Here is a 20,323-nt window from a genome sequence, read left to right on the forward strand (position 1 = left end):
TTTAAACATGAGTCTTTAGATTGTACGCTGTCGTAGTACACGGAATACGTAAGAAAAGTAAAGGTTCACAGCTCCTCCCCCGGAGGTGATAGCATGATAATATGTTTAAAAAAACCTCACACGACCTGTTAGTAATATTCATGCAAAATTTGAAGTCAATCTATGCAGTACTTTTCGAGATTAGCTCGGACAAACATACAGACAAACAGACAAACAGACAAACAGACAAACAGACAAAAATTCTAAAAACTATATTTTTGGCTTCTATATCGATTATAGATCATGGATTATGTATTCTTTTAAAAAAATATTCAATGTACAGTTTTGACTTTCCTACGATTTTATTATATGTATAGATGATCCCAATATATGTAATATAAATTACGCAAATATACAACAGTGAAATAAATAAGCATGAAAACTCAAATTAAAAATATAAGTTGTTTGAAAGACATAATTTTTTTGTTTCAATATATTATATTATTAATAAAATATACAATTTTGTACAAGTATCAAGGCAACCTTGATATTCCTAAAAAAATAAGATTAAATTCAATTACTTATCAATATTTTTTATACTATCTTCTAATCCATTTTCTTTAGCAAATTTCTTTGCCATTTGACGTCGGGTATGAACTAATATTCTATGCCCTTCACAATCCAAATCTTCTTCAAAACACTTATCTCGACAACATTTCTTACAAAACCGAAACAAGCACTTTCCGCCCTGAAAAATAGTTAACAAATACATAAAAGGAAATTAAGATTTTTAATTTTAGAGAATCAATAGATGTACAATTAATATGGTTAAACCGACAGTTAAATTTTACTTTCATAGTGAATAGCTGTATTTTTTCAAACATTTTTAAAGCAATATGCACTCACAAGAGGATTAGGGCAGGAGTGATTGACACAAATATCTCCTGTTCTGCTTTGTTGTTTATCATTATCTGGTTTATTGGGTCTTCTCATTATCCTTTTTAGTTTTTTCATTTTCTTTCTAGAAATGCCATTAACATCTAGATCTTCATGTGCTCTTTTAATATCAGATGTGCTGTTCTAGAACAAATTACAAAAATAAGTACTATAGCCACACTGTAGTTATTAAAAAATGTAAATTGTAAATGAGCTATGTACCTGAACTTTACATAAATTTTGCATTTTTTCTGTATGTGCTTCAGGAGACATTCTAACATATGGTTGACATATCCAGGGTGGTAATATCAAATTGAAGCCTTGCCTTGTGATGTTCTCATTGTCATCAAATTGTTGCTCACCAAGGTGGTATGCTAAGTACTTGTCTCTCAATACTTCACATACTTTTATAAAGTCATTCAAATTTTGACCAGTGGCCAAAAGTTCTCTTTCACCATTATTGGTATTAAAAGAAAAACTGAAATAAAAACAGTAAAAAAAATACAGTGGAATTAATAAATATTTTATATTGATTGATTTTTTGTTTGTACTGGAATACCTACATTTTATGGAATATTTTAAACAAGTGACCTCGTATAAAAGATGTAGGACATGGATATTTCTGCACCAATTCAAGATATTCAAGAGCTATATCCCATGTTACAGGATTAATCCCTTCAAATATTGCAGGATTTGTCAGATTACCTTCAGCACTCATAACACCATCAACTTTGGTATACTCAAGACATCTATATACATCTTCTAAACATTGAATATTACCATTAGCAAACATTGGAATTGATACAGAACTCCTGAAAAGAAGGAAAAGTAATATAATCTGAATAATTTTCATACCAAAAAAACTTTTATTAAAATAAAGATTAACCTAACAGCTTTGATATAATCCCAATTTGCAACACCTGTTAATGGTCCCTTTTGATCTCTAGTTCTCCCATGAACGGTGAGGAGCTTGCATCCCGCAGCTTGTAACATCAATGCATATTCCACTGATTTTTCTACACTTTCAAAAATTCTTACTTTACATGTAATTGGTATTGATACTGCCTTTGACATAGTAGATACTGAAAAAAAAATATTCATATTTTAGTATGCTCACAAGTCACAGTTTCCATTCCACAAATAGCTTTAGGATAACAAATCTACTTGAATCAGAATTATATAAATTGAGGTAAATATAAAAAGCAAAATACATAGATATTCTTAGTGCATTGGGTTGCCTTATGTTGTACTGGAAGAGTGATCTTACCAATTTCCTTTAAAAGGTCCCAGTCATCTTGAAGAAACGCACCATACCTACCACGCTTGGCTATCGATTGAGGGCAACCAAGATTAACATCTATGGCATCACAATCTTTTTCAACTAACTTTGCAGCAGTTGCCATTGTTTCTGGATTATTTCCACAAAACTATAACAAAGTGATGGTCATTTATTGTAAATAAGAGCTATTAAATTAAAAGGAATAGAAACATTAGAATCAGAAAAAACCTGAACAATTAATGGACGATCTTCTGTACATGTAGTAAAGTTCTCTTTTCTGTACTTGGGATCTTTGATAAATATAGCACTGTGTAGCATAGGAGTATAACACAACGTTGCTTCATGTCTTCGACATAATAGTCTCCATGCGAGTTCACTCGCATCAACCATAGGTGCCACAACAAAACGTGGTCGCCCAATACGTTCAAACCATTCGTACGACATTTTATGGATATAATTTTTTTTTTCTATTTAATTACAATAAACAATGTTCGTTCACTATATTTCAAAATCTAATTAATATTACTTAGAATATGAGCATTTTAATATTTTTTGCACTTTTTATTTACGTTCATTACTTGCTCTGTGATTTACGTTCACCAACTGACCAACATGATATTGACATTATTGATAATGTCAATTTGATAGCTGACAATTTGACATGGTATGAAATCAACATGCAACGTGCACCATGGCCACCACAGAGCAAGTAATATAAGTATGGCCACCTCAGAGATGGCCACCATGGCGCAAAAACCGATCCTAGCTCGGAGCAATTATCAAGCCTGGAGAAGACAATTAATTGAACAATAAAGCCTATAAAGCACTAGTTTGGCCTTTTTGGCTTATGACAAAATGTCATGCGAAAAAAGAGGACAGATATACACAGTTCTCGGAGCAATTAACAAGCCTGGAGAAGTAACAATTAATTGAACGATTCTTATATAGTGGCTCTCTTTTATTCAATACCCTAATTAATGCGATAGAAAGAGACAACACACTGTTATCTGCTTGGCATTCAAATCCACATGTAGCCACTTTTTGTTCTAAAAAGGTAGTGCTTGCCTTTACTTTATCGAATACTAAAATATCGATAAATAAAAAAATTAAGTTATAAAATTGCTTGAAGATAATTTAAGATTCGTTTAATTTGGAATTATTCATTTACGATGCGTATTGACTGCCTTGCATTGTATGGTAGTGGTATTTATAAAAAAATATTATTAGGTAGTTATTTCGGTTTAGGTTGTTTTTATGGTTTCGTAAAAAGGTACGTATTTTTTCCTGTTTTCATAGATTCATTCATAGAATTATACGGAACCCTTCGTGCGCGAATCTGACTTCCACCTAGTTGATCTTTTTACAAATCAATAGTCGTATCCTACTAATATTATAAAAGCAAAAATATATAAGAATGGACATATTTTGATACTCTTTCACGTAAAAACTACTGAATGAGTTTTTATGGAACTTTACAATAATTATATAGTTTAAACATCAGAATAACATATAAGCTACAATTTACCACAGGAAAATAACTTATTCCCACAGGATAAATTGCTTCAAATAAAACAAATAAACATTTATTTTTTTAACAACATTTTATTTCGATACTTAATTACCAAATTACAATATGTATTATTTAAAATAGATGCCACCTTAAACTTGTGGCACAGCATCTCTGCAAAGCACTTTACTTTTCTTCCCGTCTGATTCGAAATGATTTGAACAAGGCCGAGAATGTTTTGAAGGCTTCCAATTTTTCCTGTGCTATAGCTTTAACTCAAACATCTTTTAATTGTTCTCAAGCCAGAAACCTGCAAATAACAATAAAATCCATACTTAAATACCTTTTTTTCTCCTAACCTAAAGCAGTCATCATCAATGAAGTACTTCGTTCCTACTCAAGTATCGATAATTGCACAACACTATGGAAGTTATATTTTGCATTTTTTCTAAAAACTAAGCTGATTATGATTTCATTTCAATGATTACGGTTAGATAAAACATAGATGATTAAGAAAATAAGGTAAATTAACTTATTTATCATACAATTAACAAAAAAATTGATCAAAACACTAACCTGTGAAATGACAAATTTCTATCTTCGTCCGATTTCACATTACTACGGCTTTTACAGCCGTAAGCAACACAAGCCATGTTATCTTTAGTCAATTGTCTTTTCATAAAATAACAAATTAAACTAAAACACTCGTTTTTCACTTCAAAAATAATAATTAAAATCACCATGCGTCCGTGACCAGACTGGTCACTGAAACAAATTGACATGGGCACATGTCATTTCAAACTGTCGAACTGACATATATCTGTCTTCTTTTTTCGCATGACATTTTGCCATAAGCCAAAAAGGCCAAACTAGTGCTATATTGTTCAATTAATTGTTACTTCTCCAGGCTTGATAATTGCTCCGAGACACAGTTCGACAGTTTGAAATGACATGTTTGATGTTAGCCATTTCAATTTGTTTTAGTGACCAGTCTGGTCACTAACGCATGGTGATTTTAATTATTGTTTTTGAAGTGAAAAACGTGTTTTCTAGTTTCTTATGTTATTTTCTGAAAAGATAATTTACTAAAGATTACATGGCTTGTGTTGTTCACGGCTGTAAAAGCCGTAGTACTGGGAAATCGGATGAAGATTGGAATTTGTCTTTTCACAGGTTAGTGTTTTGATCAATTTTTTTGTTAATTGTATTATAAATAAGTTAATTTACGTTATTTTCATAATCATCTATGTTTTATCTAACCGTAATCATTGAAATGAAATCATAATCAGCTTAGTTTTTAGAAAAAATGCAAAATATAACTTCCATAGTGTTGTGCAATTATCGATACTTGAGTAGGTACCGTAGAGGGAGAATGTACTAGAGACGACATCGGCGTATACCCGAACGAGATGGCGAATCCTTACGTCAATGTTGCCAACTATTACAAAAACTTTTTATCCGAAAAACTGGCAAAATATCTATAAATGTTTGGGTATTTTTTTGTAAGATAGGTTTATGAAGAAAAAGACAGATTTGAAAAGATTTTGTTATTTATTAACTTAACTAGCGACCCGCCCCGGCTTCGCACGGGTGCAATGCTGATACTAAATAGTAAATACACTACAGAAAAACTGTGAACGTTGTATATAAAAACATAGCGGCCCGCTCCGGCTTCGCACGGGTATAAAATATATAGCCGGGCGGCCGGCCGGTACAAGCGCGGATCCAGGGGGGGGGGTCATGGGGGTCATGGGCCATGCCCCCCCCTGGGCCATGTGCACGACCTAAGTGGACCACTAATTTAATATTAACTTTTGAAATTAACAAAGTAATATTGTTCAACATGATTTTTTATTAACTTTTGAAACATAAAAGTAATATTATAGAACAATGAAATCAATTTCAAACGGAAGAGAATATAGGTAACAAAAATTAGAGGAAAAGTTATTTACGATCGATCTGAGATCGGGATTAAAAAAACTATAACTGCGGAATAAAGTTTAATGGTAAAGTTGTAGGTATTTAAAATATTTATTACAACTTTTGCTTTTACACTTCTCGCAATTAACCACAAATATCGAAATATCCCAGTTCATATATTTTTTATAAAAAAACAAGGCTAAAGTTTAGATATCATTTCAATCAATGGTAAATAATAATAGAAAATACAGTAAAATTAGGACAAAAAAGGTCAAGTGCGAGTCGGACTCGCGCACCGAGGGCTTCGAACAAACCTAATTGTTTTATTATGTTGTATCTTTAAATGTTGCTTGTAGCAATTTTTTCTTTGTCTGTGCTATAGGACGTGGGGAGTACCTTGTAGGTTGTGATTCCCTTGCAAGTAGTTGCTAGTTTCAGAATATGCGGTTTTAATTGCTATTTCTTCTGATTCAGATTCAAATTGAATTTGAATCAGAAGACAGAATAATATCTTATAAAACAGATACGGGAATAATTACGAAAAACATGAATTTTTTATTACATTATATAAAAAAAAAAATTAATCTTATAACCCCTTTACTCATGAACGCAAATGTAATGTAGGTATTCAATAATTGATATTCACATCAAAAACTTAGGTCTATTATACCTTTAAGCAGTAATAAAATCAAATTTCTATGTCAACGCAATTAGAAGATACAGCCGTAAATGTAGTCTAATAAAAACGTACTGGAAATAGTTCAAATTAAAAGCAAATTAAACGAAATACATTTATTTGAAAATGAACAGCAAAATGACGGTAGAAATAAATGGGCAGAGGGTCCGCGATAATGTGCGCGCGAGTAGCAGACGAAAATGGACGACTCCGCCGCTCGTTCGTTCTTATAAAGGCGCGCCGCACCTCGGTGAGGAAGGCGCGGGGGGTGGCCTTCCGGATTTTACTCCAACACCGCCTCTCCTGACGGGGCAGGGTCCTCGCTGCCTTCAGTGGCAGCTGCAGCTCGTGTGGAAGGGCCAGCTTCGCAGTCTTCAGCGTTATGATGTGCATCGTAACCTGGAATATACAAAAAAACCGACATTGAAAAAAAAATACTTAAACCAATGCAAATGAGGAAAGCTGAACCGGAAAACCGAACCGTGTAACAAACTTTACACAAACATTAACATTTAATATTAAAAAAACATTTCACGATTTTGGGGAAAATTTTACCCTGTACTGGTATCCCTAATGTTAATCACATGATTATACCATAAATTTGAAACTACGTAAAAACAAATGGCGTCCTGAACAACAAGAACACTTCGTAATTTAGTCGGATAACACAAAAAAATGTTTACGTCTATTTCGATGAAAATATTATATATTTGTAGATAATTTCACATTAGAGTTAATGAAAATGTATCAACTATATCCAGTTCTATAAAACAATATACTTCAAATAAGTTTACTTACGTGTGAAAGGTAATATTTGGTAATCTTCGTTCCGGCCGATTTTTACAACCAATCACACTACAACGCACCATATTTTCACTTAAAGTCGGATTAAAACAGATCACTGTCAACGTTTATTAAACTTTGAAGTCACTTAACAGCGAGAAAAAACAGAAAACTAGCAAAACAATGGACTGTAGCCGCTTGTTTGGGACAAACTGCCTTTGTCCCCAACAAAAGAAATCGCATAACATGAGAGAAACAAAAAACAATGTTTCTGTCTCTCTTGCTCTTAGCTTTATAGTCATAAGTGTATTTCTCTCACGCATTCCTTGTCATTTTAGTGCCTCCTCTATGGTTCATTCTCACTCTACGGTAGGTACGAAGTACTTCATTGATAATGACTGCTTTAGGTTAGGAGAAAAAAAAAGGTATTTAAGTATGGATTTTATTGTTATTTGCAGGTTTCTGGCTTGAGAAAAATTAAAAGATGTTTGGGTTAAAGCTATAGCACAGGGAAAATTGGAAGCCTTCAAAACATTTTTGAAAAATTTTCATTTTTTTTTTTGTTCAAATCATTTCTAATCAGACGGGAAGAAAAGTAAAGTGCTTTGCAGAGATGCTGTGCCACAAGTTTAAGGTGGCATCTATTTTAAATAATAAATATTGTAATTTGTTAATTAAGTATCGAAATAAAATGTTGTAAAAAAAATTTTTTAATTTTATTTGTTTTATTTGAAGCAATTTATTTTAAACTTTTACCAATTTTTTCCTGTGGGAATGAGTTATTTTCCCGCGGTAAATTGTAGCCTATATGTTATTCTGATGTTTAATCTATAATATGTATAATTGTAAAGTTCCATAAAAACTCATTCAGTAGTTTTTTCGTGAAAGAATATCAAATGTCCATTCTTATATATTTTTGCTTTTATAATATTAGTAGGATATGGATACGATTATTGATTTGTAAAAAGATCAACCAGGTGGAAATCAGATTCGCGCACGAAGGGTTCCGTATAATTCTATGAATGAATCTATGAAAACAGGAAAAAATACGTACCTTTTTACGAAACCATAAAAAACAACCTAAACCGAAATACCTAATAATATTTTTTTATAAATACCACTACCATACAATGCAAGGCAGTCAATACGCATCGTAAATGAATAATTCCAAATTAAACGAATCTTAAAATTTGGAATTACCTATCCATAATTCAAAATTAAAAGAATCTTAAATTATCTTCAAGCAATTTTATAACTTAATTTTTTTATTTATCGATATTTTAGTATTCGTTAAAGTGGCAAGCACTACCTTTTTAGAACAAAAAGTGGCTACATGTGGATTTGAATGCCAAGCCGATAACAGTGTGTTGTCTCTTTCTATCGCATTAATTAGGGTATTGAATAAAAGAGAGCCACTATATAAGAAACGTTCAATTAATTGTTACTCTCCAGGCTTGTTAATTGCTCCGAGGATCCTAGTGAGATCGTTTTCATTTCAACTTGTCTATTTCTAACTAGGTGAACACGGCTTAACAAATTATGGGACAAATTTCTTGAATAGCAAGCGGGTAAGGTTGGAATAATTGGTTGAAAAATATTTACGGTTATTTTAAGTAATTTGGATTTTGATTTTTTCATTAACATTTTTTTCAATGTTTGTACCTTCATCCATACTTATATTTATTTTTTTAACACAATTTGAATTAACTTTGATTACATATTTCGAAAAACTACAATGAAACGAAAGCTTTAAATTTTTTTCCAACAATTAATAATTATTACTGACGATAAATCGATTGCACGCATCAATTCACGCGCATTACTTTTTCTAGTGCTCGATTGTGCGAAGCGTTGCTGTAGTTGGAACATTCAACGATAAGCATTATGCCGCATAATGCGCTCTATTGCTGTAATTGGAAAACGGGGTCTGTGAATTGTGATGTCAATTGTCAACTTCAAACTTGTCATATTTTTATTAGAGGAGACCGGCGCGCTCTGCTACTGCCAGAAAATAAACTTGCAAGTTTGAACGTTTATCTTCCATAAATAGTATAATTCTGCGATTGTGCATATTAATTGAAGAATATTAATTCCTTTTATGTGTTAAATTGTTTCGTAAATATTCCAATGAAAGTGGAGGTTATATATAAATAGTGCATATTAAATGGAGCTTGTTATGTTTTAACTTAACTACATTATTAAATAGCTAAAAAATAAAGTGTTGTACCGGAATTCAAAATATAAACTAAAATGTCTAGCGATCTAATGGTACGTTTAAGATTTACCTAATGTTATTATTCATATAAAACTGTATCTTAAAAACATCTTTTTATATTACAGAGTCAATTTTATGCTGCGTTAAATTTACCAGTATTAGAAAAGGTTATTGAGCTCACAAAAATTTTAGACCAGGCAGGAACTAGTAAAGACTTTCAAGCACTGTTTCCTCAATTGGTAAACAATATTTTTGCATCACCCAACAACAATGGTTGGGGCTTACGACAAATTACATGTGAACATAATAGATACGAATTTGAAGCACTGATGAATTTTTTAGAACCACATGGACCATTATTTAGAATGTGTTACAAATTACTATTTGATCCTCAGTTGAAATATAATCTTCCTTTGAGTATGCTGCCAGTAAGTAAAGAAATTGTTATTTCCTAAATGCCAACAGGATATAATTGGAAATGATGTACTTATTGTTTATTTTGTTTTAGTTTGAGTTACAAATTATATTGGAGAGAGGAGGAAGGTGTCCACAATTTTATTCAGACATGTTAACATTGGATTCAAATTCCTTGAATGTGGTTGCTTTAGCCTTAAGTATCCTTTTAAAAATTTTTTTTTTTCTCTTGAAACTTACAATGAAGGAAAAATTACATATTATACATGAATACAATACATACTACAATAGCTAACCTTATCACTGCAGTGTCTTCTGAGTGTTGTAGGTAGGTATGTGGAGAATGGAGATTTAATGTGTTAAATGTTGCCTTCAGGTTTTTACTGGTTATTTTTAAATTCTGAACACAAGTATGTTTTTACTATCACCCAACTTATTTCCTCAACAACAAAATCAGATCCGTTTGATTATTACATATTCAACTTTGCATTGCATTTGACAAATAACAATCAGAACAAAAGCTCCTGGGAGATATGGAATAGTGTTTATTTTGCTTTGGCTTGTGACTACCTCACACATTTTTTGCCAACTGATCCAAATATATGTGTTCTACCAATGATACCACATTATAATGGCAAAGTACCTCTAGTTGCACCACTTCAGTCAGTTAACAGGTAATCCTTTTGTGCTGTATATTTTAATAGAACAATCTTCTTCAAGAGAGTATTATTTGTTATAAGAAAACCACTAACTTATAAATTAATTAATAATAGAGCATGCATTTGCTTGCATATGCAACATTTCTTTATTTTCATGTATTTAATTGTATAATTTAAATATTCACAGGCCTCTAGGTGCCCCTTCTTTATTACTTGTACCTGACTTATCTGGTATAAGTAACCAACACCCATCATCCCAGAATCAATCAAGGAATGAGATCTGGCGTTCAGAAACGGTATTACAAGTTTTTATTGACACTTGGATGAGTGTAGAACAGTTCAATTCACGCAACATTGAGGTCAGTTCTGCTTGTATATGATTAATAATAAAAATGAGTATCAAGATAATAAATTATTGTATTTCATAAACTTTATATTTTTCTGTTCAGATGTACCAAAGAAATTATCCAGCAACATTTTCAAGCCCTGAAAGAGTGAGATTAGTGCGAGTTGTTATCAAACACATATACTCATATTCTGCAAAGTACAATTCTGATCCAGCTGTAAGGTCATCAGCCCTGCGTAAATATGCCAAGCAAATAATGTGCACACGGGCATACCAATATGTGAAACATTTGGTATCAACCTGGCCTCTTGATGCCTCATTTAGACTTGTGATGGAATTGTGGCTAAGTCTCATACAACCATGGCGATACACTAACAATAATGTTTCCAGAGATAGGTAAAAGCTGTCTTCTTATCTATATTTACGCTTGATATATTCCTAATCAAACATTGTCTCATAAAATAATAATTATACATTTATTTAATTTTCAGGCATAATATTAATCAAAATCAAGATGAAGGAGCCAGTGCAAATTTAGATCCAAGCTACATACAGTTCATTGCAGAAAATTATCCATCATATACCTATATACTACAACTTGTTTTGCCTAGATTTATGAGACTTGATTTATCTACATACAAAAATGCTGTCATGTTATTTAGATTAGGAAAGGTATGATTTTTAATATTTTATTTTTATTGTCACATTTTGTATTAAATTTACTTGATTAGGTATAAAATAATATTATTGTTTTGTTTAGGTTTTTTCACAACAACACTTGATGCCCATACTATTGAACTTAGAAAAGGCAATAACTGATAGTATATCTGGCTTGTACACACCTGAAACGAGCTTTAATAATTCTAATCTTGATCAAAGGTATGCTCTTATTATTTGATATTATATTCCTTATCAATGAAAACATACAAGAAGAATATTTCGGTTTTTGGTTATGTATAATCTCAATGATATATTTAAAGATTTGTTTTTGTCTTACAGTTACACATACAATGGTATATCTTTGCATAAATGGGTGTCAATAGCGAAACAAGCTATTTCTGAATTGAATATGATGACCACTTTCGAATATGATCCAATTTGGAGTGAGAATAAAAAGCCGCTTTATGTAGAACTTGTTAAAAAAATGATTTCTGCTAAATTAGTATCTGAAAAATTTGTCGAAGAATATAGGAGTAAATATCATCAACAAAACAATGGTAAGTCTTAATAAATTAATTTAATTAATATAGATTATAAACTTGTTTTCATTTCACTCAATTTTTGTAATGTAGGTTTCTGGGGGAGCATTAAGCAATGGTTCATGATAAATAATAATGATGAAGACAGAATGATATTTGAAGAGTCTGAAAAAGTGCCTGTGTATTTGAATCATTGTATAAATTATTTCTCTAATATATTTATGGTGAGTAACAGTATGAGAGTAACTCTTGTTTCTATCCATTTATTCCATTATTATTTAATCCATTATTTACTACCCAGTTGAATAACTTACACTTTATGAAGTGCAGGTATATATTTGCATGTAAAATATTTAAAAAAATCCTCAAAACCTTCAGTAAAAATTTTTTGAATAAAAAAATACATCATCACATTACATACTCAGCATTCACTACTACTCTGCAATATTTTATGTTACTATATTATGACACCTTAAAAAATTCTTTTAATGGTTTTCAGGTAAACGACAATATGCTGTTATTGGCGGAGGCGAATGTGGTCGATAATTCACTGGAACATTCTTCTTTTGCTAATTCAAACAATTTCTCTTTTTCTATTGCACAAAAAGTATGTATAGTTTAAAAGTCTTATTTCCATTTTAATGCAAGAACCAGTGTTCATTGGTGATTATGGTCGCTCAATATGACATGTCATACAAGAAATTTAATAAAAATAATTTTACTTTCAGTTACGAAGCAAACCCACAGGATTGCATTACATGGGCGATCCTGATTTGATGCCTATAATGTCGTATGAAAACACAATTCTTGTAAGACTGCTCTACCAATTGGCAACAAAATTAAACGAACTGGTATGTTTTTTTATGTTTACTTAAATTATAATACACTAGCTGCTCCGCGCGGTTTCACCCCCGTGGCTCCACCCCTGTTGGTTGTAGCGTGATGATATATTTATTATAGCCTATAACCTTCCTCGGTAAATGGGCTATCTAACATCGAAATAATTTTTCAAATCGGACCAGTAGTTCCCGAGATTAGTGCGTTCAAACAAACAAACAAACAAACTCTTCAGCTTTATAATATTAGTATAGATAATTCATTTAAAACAAATAAAGAAATAGCTGGAAATGAAATGAGAACACTTGAATTTGTTCATAAAAATACTGGTTCGATATATATCACTTTATTTAAGCCACTCCCTGATCCACTGAAGCCATTTCCTTAATATTATTTTTCGTTTTACTTAATATCCTGTCCCTCTCCCTCTACCAGTAGGCAACACCCGTAACCCAGTTACGGTAGTCTATGGGCGGCGCACTTAGCTTACCATCAGGCAAGGCGTCGGCTCGTTTGCCTTCTTCTACCATAAAAAAAAAAAAAAAAAAAAAAAAAAATTATCATTGGACTTTATTAAATAATTGCCAATTATTTCATAAATTAAAATTCTCCTTTGCAGTACTCTGAAGAATTTACCACACTGTGGAATCGTCAAGACTTTTGGGGATATGCTGCTCGGGAAATATTACAAAAACCAATCACTATTCAAAATTATATGAAGGATGTAACCAATCATCAAAATAATATTGTGTCTAAAGATCTACCGCCGCGATTATCCTTTAGGAGATTTGGATCAAACATATTTGTCGTGTGGCTTACAATTGGTTATATATTTTTTAGGCTTTTATCATATAATGGACTATTTTATGTATTCTTTTTGATCATGATGGTACTTATGATTGTATTGACCAAAGCCTCTTTGAAAATGTGTAAAATTATTAAATCTTAACTGACTATTTTAATAAATTTATTTTTGTACAGCTGTTTGTTTTATCAAATTAATTTATATGGTGACCATTTCAAATACTTGCCCTTAAAAATGTTAGCAAAACTAATGTATTAAAATTAGATCATATCTACAAATTTAAATTGCATCTTTAGATGTATATGATATCCTTGTAAATAGTTTTTCCACACATGTTAAACTTCAAAACTCAAAATAAAAACAAAATTGTCATAAAAAAAGCATTTAATCAACAATATCGTTTGAGCGTGAGCCGCGGCACGATGTTCATAGAGGCTAGTTCCTGGAAGAGCAGCTTGCACGCGTACGGCATCTCGACGGCGGCGACCGCGGCGGACGAGCGGCACGCGTGGCACCACGTTCGGCTCGCCAGCCGCCCGCACGCGCCGCAGATGTCCGCGCTGAACGCGTCCGACGCGAACATCAACCGCTCCATTAGCAACATGCTGCACAATATTGTTATATTAGGCTAATCTCGCCGTCTCCTTACTATTCTTATTTAGTTACTATTATAGATAGTTCTTAACTTCTTACTATTTGTACTAGCTAAAGCCGGGTGCGTTCAGCGTTGCACCGTGTATTTGAACTAATCAAACTGACCAATCCTAAATTAAACAATTTGTTTAACTTGTTAACAATCAACATGTGTAATAAAAAAATAATATTTTTTCTATTCTATTTTTTATGGATATGATTCAGGATGCCACTCTACTAAAAACATGCTGCGGAAGTCACGACATGGTCATATTTGATACGTTAAGCTCGCTGATTCTTGTCGGGTCCGTTGCGCCGTGTATTTTTACGGATCCAACTGTACCAACCCTAAATCTAACAATTTATTTAACTTGCAATTATTTTTTTTTTCTATTCGATTCTTATGGACTTTATATTTGGATTAATGTATATTAATGTTTGATATACATTTTTTGGATATTTCCCGTTTCATTTTTGAAAAGTTACAATGGTCATTATACTCATTAGGTAAAGGGCTTTTGATATCAGTTTAAAGTTTTTTTATATCTGCAATAGTTACGGAATAATCGCCTGTGCACACTTAACGATTACACCCTGTATACATATTATATACGTTATTCATAGATGCATATGACAAGTGCATACCTAGCTCCATAACCAATGAGGCAGTCGCGCTCCATCTCCCCGAGGCGCAGACCGCCGTCCCGCGAGCGCCCCTCCGTGGGCTGGCGCGTGAGCACCGCGCGCGGCCCGCGGGCGCGAGCGTGCATCTTGTCTTGCACCATGTGCTTCAGCTTTTGGTAATACACCTGCATGGAGGTAATGGTCGCGTCATGTAAAAAGAACGCTGACGGTTAAGCTGCGCATTGGCGATTTATTGGTCTATTTGGTATTATGAGGTGGTATAAGAATAACAAATATGTAGTTGCGAAGCCACGACTCGAGAGCCTACTTCAAAAAAAAAGACGGGTTGCACTCCGGGAGTGCCGGCAGAAGTGAAAACTTGATTATTAACGTTCAGTATGTTTGATATTTTGGAATGGTATCCGTCTTACGCATGGATTATAAGGGCTAAAAAAAAAGAAAAAAAAAAACATCCGTCTTACGCTTTTTCGATCAGGCCACGTGTTCTGACGCGAGTTTAAGATTTTATACCCAACGCCGCTAAAGAAGTTTTCACTTCAATAAAATACGCAGCAAATAACTTTCGTGCTAAACTCGATACATGACAAAGCCCACCCCATCACTTTCATCCAGCGTTCTTTTTACATGATTCGCGTTCTAAGCGGCTCTTAATTATGTTAAAGGTAATTTATTGCAGCTATCTTGATTGTAAACACAAAATATAATGTTAGGATAATTTAATATATTCGTCAATTTTGTGTTTGTAAAAGCTGTGTAAATCATTTTAATGTAATTTATATAATAGTATTTACTATACTTAAATATTCGAAACAAATACATTCATACATACACTTATGTATAATCCATTGACTGATAATAATGATAATTTTGAAGAAAAGTAAAAATATAGTTACTTACAGGTCCAGAATAAATATAAGCTTCCAGAGGTTCCCCTGTTAAGCCTGAATAAAATATATCTTTGCCGTGATAGTTATAACCATGTTTCTCCAATTCATTACACACATCTTTAACTTTGGAACCACCAAATGCAGTACCTAAGAAATAAATATTAACATTACAAATAACATTTATAATTACAACGACGTCATTATAATTACGATCATAAAACTAGTACTTAAATAAATTTAATGTCCATACCATAATGGAATTTTCCTTCCATCAGACCAGCTTTTCCAGCTAAAAGTTCAATAGTTTTTCCAACTGTCATACGGGAGGGAAATCCATGCGGATTCATAATCATATCAGGACAAATTCCTCTGTCATTAAAAGGCATATCTTCTTGTTGCACTATAAGACCAGTGACACCCTTCTGTCCGTGACGCGAACTGAACTTATCTCCAATCTCTGGAATCCTTGTTTGTCTTAATAATATTTTAATCAGAAATGCATCCTCTGAGTTTGAAGAGACCATTACTTTTTCGATATAAGATTCAACTGGACCTTTATATGTGATAGGAACATCTTTGTAGTCTATTTGTTGGGGTTGCCCTTGACTAATGGGATTTAATGTGGCTGGAGGCATTTGTTTGTTGATGAGAACTTGCCGATTTTCGACCATTTCTCCAGGAGCCGCTATTCCATCAGTATCTAAGATTTCGTGTGCTTTTATAATTTTGCCGGTGTTAGCATCTCGGGATGGTCCCAATATACGATCTGATGTTTGATTGCTATATCTCTTCATGGTTGTCTTCGCATTTTTGTACACTAAACATCGGCCGTAGCCACGGTCTATGGAAGCTCTGTTTAAAATTAAGGCGTCTTCAATGTCGTAACCGCTGTAACTCATTACAGCGACAGTTGCGTTCTGACCAGCAGGCAACTTGTCGAAGTTAGTTAATTCTATCGTCCTAGTCTTGACCATGGGACATTGGGGATATACTAAGTTGTACATAAGAGAATCTATTCTATTTTTCTGGTTGTAGCCAATTGTTCCTGTAATGTTGAAAGAAAATATGTTTCAAATATTTTACATACATTTGGCATTTATAATTATGTATTAAGTTGTTTAGGTACTACTGCTAAAAGGCTCGCAAATACAAACACAATATAGTAAAATTTATTGAAGTGACAACTTCTTTAGCGGCGTTGAGCACTTTTTCTGTAATGGGTATAAAATTTTAAACTCGCGTCAGGACACGTGACCTGATCGAAAAAGCGTAAGACGGATGGATATCAAACATGCTCAACGTTAATAATCAAGTTTTCACTTCTGCCGGCACTCCCGGAGTGCAACCCGTCTTTTTTTTCTAGAAAAAAGTATTTCAAAAATATAACAATTCCATGATGAAAATATTAAAATGACATGTACTCACCCATTGCCTGTTTACCCATAGCACATTGGTAAGTGTTTCTAGGGCTCTGATTGTGATGAGGATATGGGACAAGTCCAGCACACACTCCTAAGATTGTAAAGGGTTCTATTTCTAAATGTGTAGTCACATAGGGATCAATCTCAGCCTCCACAGTAGCTATATGACTGTCGTTCTCTTCATTTACATCTAAATATTCTATAAGGCCATCTTTTAAAAAGTCTTGGAATTTCTTTAAACCTCTTTTAAGTTCATTTATGTGTTGTTGCTTGACCAATGGATATCCTCTTTCAACAATTATGTAAGGACGACAAAGTCTGCCTGCATCACTACAAATATAAACAGTCCTTTGGTTGTGATTTGGATAGATGGAAACAAATGCGGATATTAATCCTCGCCGTCGGAACATCCTGAATATTTTTATGAGCTTTTTATACTGCCTTGTTACACCCAAAATATTACCTGAAAATAAATAATTTTGTTGATTAAAAAGAGTAATTTCTATAGCTTAGAAAAATTATGTTAAGATTTATATTATACATAATGGTTAGAGGAATGAAAGGTTAATAAATTATATTTCAGAATGCTTCCTTACCATTAAGAAAAACCATGTAATTAGCTGGATGATTAATCTCCTCTCCACCCAACAGCCTGACATCTTCAACACCAGCATTACAGGCCAACCTAGCGATAGGTTCTTCCGAACACTCTGTTGTTATGTGCGTCATTAGAGCCAAGTTCTTAACAAGACCACACCCTTCACCTTCTGGCGTGTCGGAAGGACAGAGCATACCCCATTGAGAAGGTTGTAAGGATCTAGGTCCTGACACTTTGCGAGTCTTCTCAAACTGTGAGTTCACCCTTGTCATCATTCCTAATGCAGATATGTAACTAAGTCGACTCAAAACCTGTGTCACACCATGTCTCTCCATTTTAAATCTCTTGATGGTCCAGTTACCCTTTAATTCAAATTACAATAACATAAATATATATATTAAATAGTTGAAATAAAGTATACTCATTATAAAATTAATGTGGGTAGTTTTAAATATTACTACATTGTAAAAGGGACATAGATTTTAAGGTATACTTACACTTGAAATAGCTGTAAATAGTCCATTAGTAATCAAGTCAGGTCTCATGTGTTTGACAATATCAAAAGGTGCAGCCTTGACTTTAGGTATAATTTTTTCCGCTATAGATTTTAGTTCCCAATTAAATCTTTTAAATAAATCTTCAAACATTAAAGCTAATAGTGAGCCAGCCAATTCCAGTCTCTTATTTCCATAATAATCAGGATCATCAATTGCTGTCTTATTAGTTTCAGCTTCAATAACTCTCCTTACCATTATTGCTAAATAAATAGCTTTAACATAAAAATTATAGTTTTCTACTGCAACATGGGCTAATATAGTAGTGGCTAACAGTTCCCTGGCTTCATCTACAGGAGTTTTTATTTTAGACTGTGATGAAGGAAACCTTAAAAGAAAAGAAAATGGTAATAAATATGACAATAATATATAATCTGTAGAAGTAGTTAGTATATAAATCCCACCTTTTAGCTTTAAACTTTTGTCCAATATATGTAAGGGCTTGATTCTGGGTGAATATTTTTAAGTTATGGCAATCCATTATACATGGTGCCATTTTTTTAATAGTGTTATCATCAGTTCCAATTAATTGCATTATTTCTTGATCACTGCAAATACCCATAGCTTTAAATGCAACTGCAATAGGGATATCCTAAAAATCATAAAAAAATATTATATAATACTGTTTATTATTTTTACTTAAATCTAAGTTAGAATGTAAAATAGAAAAATAATATACATCTGACAATGCATTATGTCTCAGAACATATTTTCCATTCTTCACAATAACATTTGTTCTTGTTTTCTTCTCATGAGTTGAACTAGTCACTTGACATTGAATGGCTCCTTTAAATTCATCTACAATCATCCTATTTCTAGAGAGTTGTTCTTGTATCAATATCACCTTTTCTTGACCTAGAAAGAAATATACAGTTGTTAGACATTTTCATCTTTCTAAAAACCACTGTATTTTCACTGTATGTTAATACAAAGATATAAATACCTCTTATAATAAAATAACCGCCAGGATCATGTGGACATTCATTCAACTGAGAGAGCTCATAATCAGATTTATTTGTTAAGACACAGTTTGAGGATCGAAGCATTAATGGCATCCTGAAACATTGTTATATGTAATAAGTACATAGTTTGTAATAAAACATAAACCAAGAATAAACATTATTATGTATATTTTAGAGTAAGCCTACTGAGTTACCTTCCTATGAGTTGTTTGTTTTTAATAACCCGCTGATTCCCTCTAATATATTCAATGTCAACTGTTATAGGTGCTGAATAAGTAAGATCCCTGAGGCGACATTCGTGAGGTGTTGTAGGCTTTGTGATATTAAAGCCTTCTTCCAGATCTGGGGTCCCCACATAGGCATTTAAATATTTTAAATAAAACAGTGGATCTGAGTCACAAAATATTTTCTCATTTGCCTGCACAATTTTCTTTATTTCTACATTTATAAAGTAATTAAATGAATCAATGTGTTGCTTTACTAAGCCCTTTACTTGGAGAAATGATGGAACCAATTTCCATTTATCCTGCAAAAGATACATGAGTTTCAAGGTATAATTTCAAATAACAAGCATATATTATTTCACGATTTATGAGGAACGTGTTATAAGAATAAATATTAGCTTGTTTATATAATTAAAAGCGAAAAACCAAATGAACACTAACCTCTAAAGCTTTAACCGGTTCTCGTAATCCCTTCGAGCTATCCCATTCTGTCTGCTTTTTATTGATTTCTCCCATTTTTCTAAATATTGTTTAAACTATAGGATTTTATAGCATGATACATTTATTTCATATGACATGTTATCATTTTCAAATATTTTATTTTCCCATTTCTCAAACAGGCAAATGCAAATTGCAAATCCAACTTTATGTGACAAACTGACATTGACAATTTAATGACAGTTGATTAATATTGCCAAATTTAAAAAAAAAGTCAATTTATTTTTCACGTACATACTCTACAATTCTACATTAAAGAATTGATGATTATTTATAACATTTAAATTGCATATTCTTATTCCATTATGTGCAATATCTGTAGAAAATAGCACCCAACACGTTTGAA

General features: G+C 32.6%; 3 protein-coding genes and 1 long non-coding RNA gene across 4 annotated transcripts; 1 reads left to right on the forward strand and 3 right to left on the reverse strand.

Annotated features, from left to right (window-relative positions):
- Window positions 1–444: 444 nt before the first annotated feature.
- Dus1 (Dihydrouridine synthase 1) lies at window positions 445–2,762 on the reverse strand. Its single transcript, XM_089699266.1, has 7 exons — window positions 2,423–2,762; window positions 2,183–2,342; window positions 1,802–1,997; window positions 1,479–1,727; window positions 1,138–1,393; window positions 886–1,059; window positions 445–727 (listed from the first exon to the last, which is right to left on the reverse strand). Exons 1-7 carry the CDS (start codon window positions 2,636–2,638, stop codon window positions 557–559), a joined length of 1,422 nt encoding a protein of 473 aa, XP_089555392.1. The 5' UTR covers window positions 2,639–2,762; the 3' UTR covers window positions 445–556.
- A 3,636-nt stretch (window positions 2,763–6,398) lies between these two features.
- LOC149485944 (uncharacterized) lies at window positions 6,399–7,455 on the reverse strand. Its single transcript, XR_016316011.1, has 2 exons — window positions 7,096–7,455; window positions 6,399–6,696 (listed from the first exon to the last, which is right to left on the reverse strand). It is a non-coding gene; the product is annotated as an uncharacterized LOC149485944 (long non-coding RNA).
- A 1,600-nt stretch (window positions 7,456–9,055) lies between these two features.
- Window positions 9,056–13,730, forward strand: LOC149485945 (sphingomyelin phosphodiesterase 4). Its single transcript, XM_089699267.1, has 13 exons — window positions 9,056–9,348; window positions 9,421–9,723; window positions 9,804–9,909; window positions 10,167–10,383; window positions 10,556–10,727; window positions 10,818–11,110; window positions 11,206–11,386; window positions 11,475–11,593; window positions 11,714–11,931; window positions 12,007–12,137; window positions 12,413–12,520; window positions 12,642–12,764; window positions 13,370–13,730. The coding sequence occupies exons 1-13, from the start codon at window positions 9,331–9,333 to the stop codon at window positions 13,697–13,699; spliced, it is 2,319 nt and encodes a 772-aa protein (XP_089555393.1). The 5' UTR covers window positions 9,056–9,330; the 3' UTR covers window positions 13,700–13,730.
- A 189-nt stretch (window positions 13,731–13,919) lies between these two features.
- On the reverse strand, window positions 13,920–20,135 carry Polr3B (RNA polymerase III subunit RpIII128). The gene is made up of 12 exons (XM_089699268.1): window positions 19,921–20,135; window positions 19,450–19,781; window positions 19,237–19,349; window positions 18,973–19,148; window positions 18,698–18,885; window positions 18,237–18,621; window positions 17,738–18,101; window positions 17,146–17,604; window positions 15,971–16,765; window positions 15,731–15,867; window positions 14,834–14,997; window positions 13,920–14,160 (listed from the first exon to the last, which is right to left on the reverse strand). Exons 1-12 carry the CDS (start codon window positions 19,993–19,995, stop codon window positions 13,944–13,946), a joined length of 3,405 nt encoding a protein of 1,134 aa, XP_089555394.1. The 5' UTR covers window positions 19,996–20,135; the 3' UTR covers window positions 13,920–13,943.
- Between the last annotated feature and the right edge of the window lie 188 nt (window positions 20,136–20,323).

Source organism: Colias philodice, chromosome 9 (assembly GCF_061535455.1).
Source record: "Colias philodice isolate Cphi_HAF_F1 chromosome 9, ilColPhil1 Martin Lab GWU primary, whole genome shotgun sequence".
Lineage (NCBI taxonomy): Eukaryota > Metazoa > Arthropoda > Insecta > Lepidoptera > Pieridae > Colias > Colias philodice.